Genomic DNA, 2,616 nt, shown 5'->3' on the forward strand with positions numbered 1-2,616 from the left:
CTTATATATATATTTTTTAGTCTTAGGATATAGCACACACTGTGGACATATAGTATTACTAGTATAATGGTCATGATAAATTGATCTAAAGGGGCATAACATAGATGGTGGATGCATGGTATTATTGGAGTAATAGTCAGGGGTCAATTTCAGAAGGTGATGAGTTGAGGTCGATCTCATCATACGCTTAATGTTTGTGTATCTATATGAATCTTCCTCCATATTTGTAGGACCGACACCACCAGGATAAATTTGAAAGTACAAGTGTATCATCGTCCAACATCTAATGTCATAAATTTGTCATCCTACTAAAGAAAAATATTCTATAATATACCATAGTTGAAAATCAAACAGTGGATATTGGGAACTAATGGAATGTTGTAACCACTGCATCATAACCCCCGCGACAAATTAATCCTTAGACTCGAGACTATAATGGTGATCTCAATTGAATGCATTCAATTGACACTTAAGGGTTGCATCCTTTTAAATGATTGGATAGTGTCCTAGGAAACTTAAATTGAGAAAAGATTTTTAATTGATTTTATTTCAGTAAAAGGTAGAATCTGTCACTCTAACAGTCCCACACGATCGATCTCATGACCATCTACAAAAAGGTAAATCGAGAAACTACAATTAACTACTATGGAGAAGGGCATTATCAAAATTTAATCCTTGCCTATTTCAATAAATCTATTCCGAATTAATCAACTCAACCATGTTCCAAGGACTATCTAATTGATTTCATTATCAATGGATCAATTGTGAGATGAGTTAAACGAACATGAATGAATTCTATGTTGCAACACGATATGAGATATTAAAAGCATTAGATTAGATTGCAAACAATATCTTCTATTTCTTTTATTTAAAAATGGAAAAGTCACAGATTAACAATACATCGTTGGTGAACATTTATTAAAGAAGAAAGATTCTTTTTCTCTACTCAAAGCTTGCTGTGCAACAGTCAAGTCTCGCCTTTCCTTTCCCCTAATGCGGCTCCTCGTCACCTGCAGACTCGAAAGAATAAAGCAGAAGGCAACTAACAGCATCTGGACCTGGAATCTCATGCCAATTTCTAAATTCCAACGCCCAACTTTGGAGTCTTCCTCTGGTTGGCTACCTACCTTTCCTTTCACCATCATCTAAATGAATCAAATACTAGAACTGGAAACACGTACAGTACCGTAGTAGACTCGAAATGGTTACAGTAGTTGTACGTATGTGAATGATTAAGAAGTAGAAAAAGCACTAGGTGTCTAGGTCCATCAGAGTTGGAGAATTGCCTTTTGTAGCTTCTCCAACACTCTGCCAGCCTCTGCTCCAGTTCTGAACTCAGTGGCCTGAAACAGAGCACACCCACGCGATTTACATTGTTGACAAGAAGCATGAGACAAAACACATGAAGAAGAAGAAGAAGGAGTAGGAGGAGGAATTACCAAACACTGAACTATGTGGAAAGCTTTGTCTCCTGTCACTGCGTAGCTTGCATTAGCCACCTCAAAGCCTTCCACTTCCAGCACGCGAATGGCCTCCCAGAAGACCTCCTGCTGCTCCCACGGGCTGCTCACTATCACCACTCTCAACCCGGAATTCAGATTCGTCTTCAGTTCCTGGACCTCAATCTTGGGCAGATATTCACCTGAGCCACTACCCTCTTCCCTTCCGATTGCCGCACTCAGCTGCCTCTTCCTCTTCCTCATGTTTTCCATCTTCCCCTGCTTCTCCTTTATGTAGTCTATGGCCTTGTCCAGCTTCTCCGGCAGAGTCAGTGCTGCTGCCTCCGTCGTCCCCTCCTGCTTAATAATCAACGACAGTAATCTCATGATTCTTATCTAATATTTGAAGTACGTAGTTCAGCTATAAAATTACCCTGGAGGACGGTGTGGAGAGGAGGGAGACGAGCTGTGAGTAGAGAGCTTTCATATAGATTCTCCGGTTCTTTTCGATGGTCTTCCGCTCTGGTCTCGCCGAGCTCTCCATGGCGATAGCTGTAACTCAGCTGTCGATCTTAGTTTGGCTTCGATGCACCATGTGTATATATGCAGTGTATAGTGCGGAGAAGAAGAGAACCAGTCGACGAGTGGCTTCATGAGAACAAAGTGTGATTGTGCTGGTTTGACTCGCTCGGCAAGGTGATGACTGGGATTGGCTTTGACGGGGCGAGAAGATGGGAGGCACTCGTGTCGGGAGGCGAGTGGGAGATGGGGACTCGGTGTTGGCTGTCCGGGCTGAGGAGCGAATCGGAGGAAACCGGCCAGTTGCTTTTGGGGTCAAGGCGTACTTTAGGGTGGATTCTGATGACCCAGGCCTACTTTTGGTAAACGCTGCGCGCCAGTCATGGAGTTCAGGCAAGTAAACGGAAGATGTTTGAACAGAAAGGGAAAAGAAAAGGGAAAGGGAAAGGGAAAGGGAAAGGGAAGGGACTATGACTAAAATACGTTGAATTTGCATGTGCTATATGCGACAAGTTGGAGTGATTGTTTGATAAAAAAATGATTAGATTGGATATGGATGTATTATTTTTGTATTTTGCAAGTATATCAGTGTATTTTTTCCCCCAAAATTAACTTTGGAAGAATGAGAAATTAAACATTTAAAAGCTTGTGGGAAAAA

The 2,616-nt window shown here is 41.6% G+C and overlaps 1 protein-coding gene across 1 annotated transcript; it reads right to left on the bottom strand.

The window, feature by feature from the left end:
* Positions 1 to 982: 982 nt before the first annotated feature.
* LOC141831371 (transcription factor bHLH162-like) lies at positions 983 to 1,983 on the bottom strand. The gene is made up of 3 exons (XM_074718726.1): positions 1,873 to 1,983; positions 1,440 to 1,796; positions 983 to 1,343 (listed from the first exon to the last, which is right to left on the bottom strand). The coding sequence occupies exons 1-3, from the start codon at positions 1,981 to 1,983 to the stop codon at positions 1,269 to 1,271; spliced, it is 543 nt and encodes a 180-aa protein (XP_074574827.1). The 3' UTR covers positions 983 to 1,268.
* Positions 1,984 to 2,616: the final 633 nt, after the last annotated feature.

Source organism: Curcuma longa, chromosome 7, assembly GCF_044706935.1.
Source record: "Curcuma longa cultivar G26 ecotype Majalengka, Jawa Barat chromosome 7, ITB_CL_G26_1.1, whole genome shotgun sequence".
Lineage (NCBI taxonomy): Eukaryota > Viridiplantae > Streptophyta > Magnoliopsida > Zingiberales > Zingiberaceae > Curcuma > Curcuma longa.

Bases quoted from the DNA above. Each gene is read 5' to 3' on its own strand.
- LOC141831371 (XM_074718726.1), bottom strand. From the start codon at position 1,983: ATGGAGAGCTCGGCGAGACCAGAGCGGAAGACCATCGAAAAGAACCGG. The intron at 1,797-1,872 runs GTAATTTTATAG...ATTATTAAGCAG, and splicing joins TCTCCACACCGTCCTCCAGG to GAGGGGACGACGGAGGCAGC. The intron at 1,344-1,439 runs GTAATTCCTCCT...GCTCTGTTTCAG, and splicing joins TCCACATAGTTCAGTGTTTG to GCCACTGAGTTCAGAACTGG.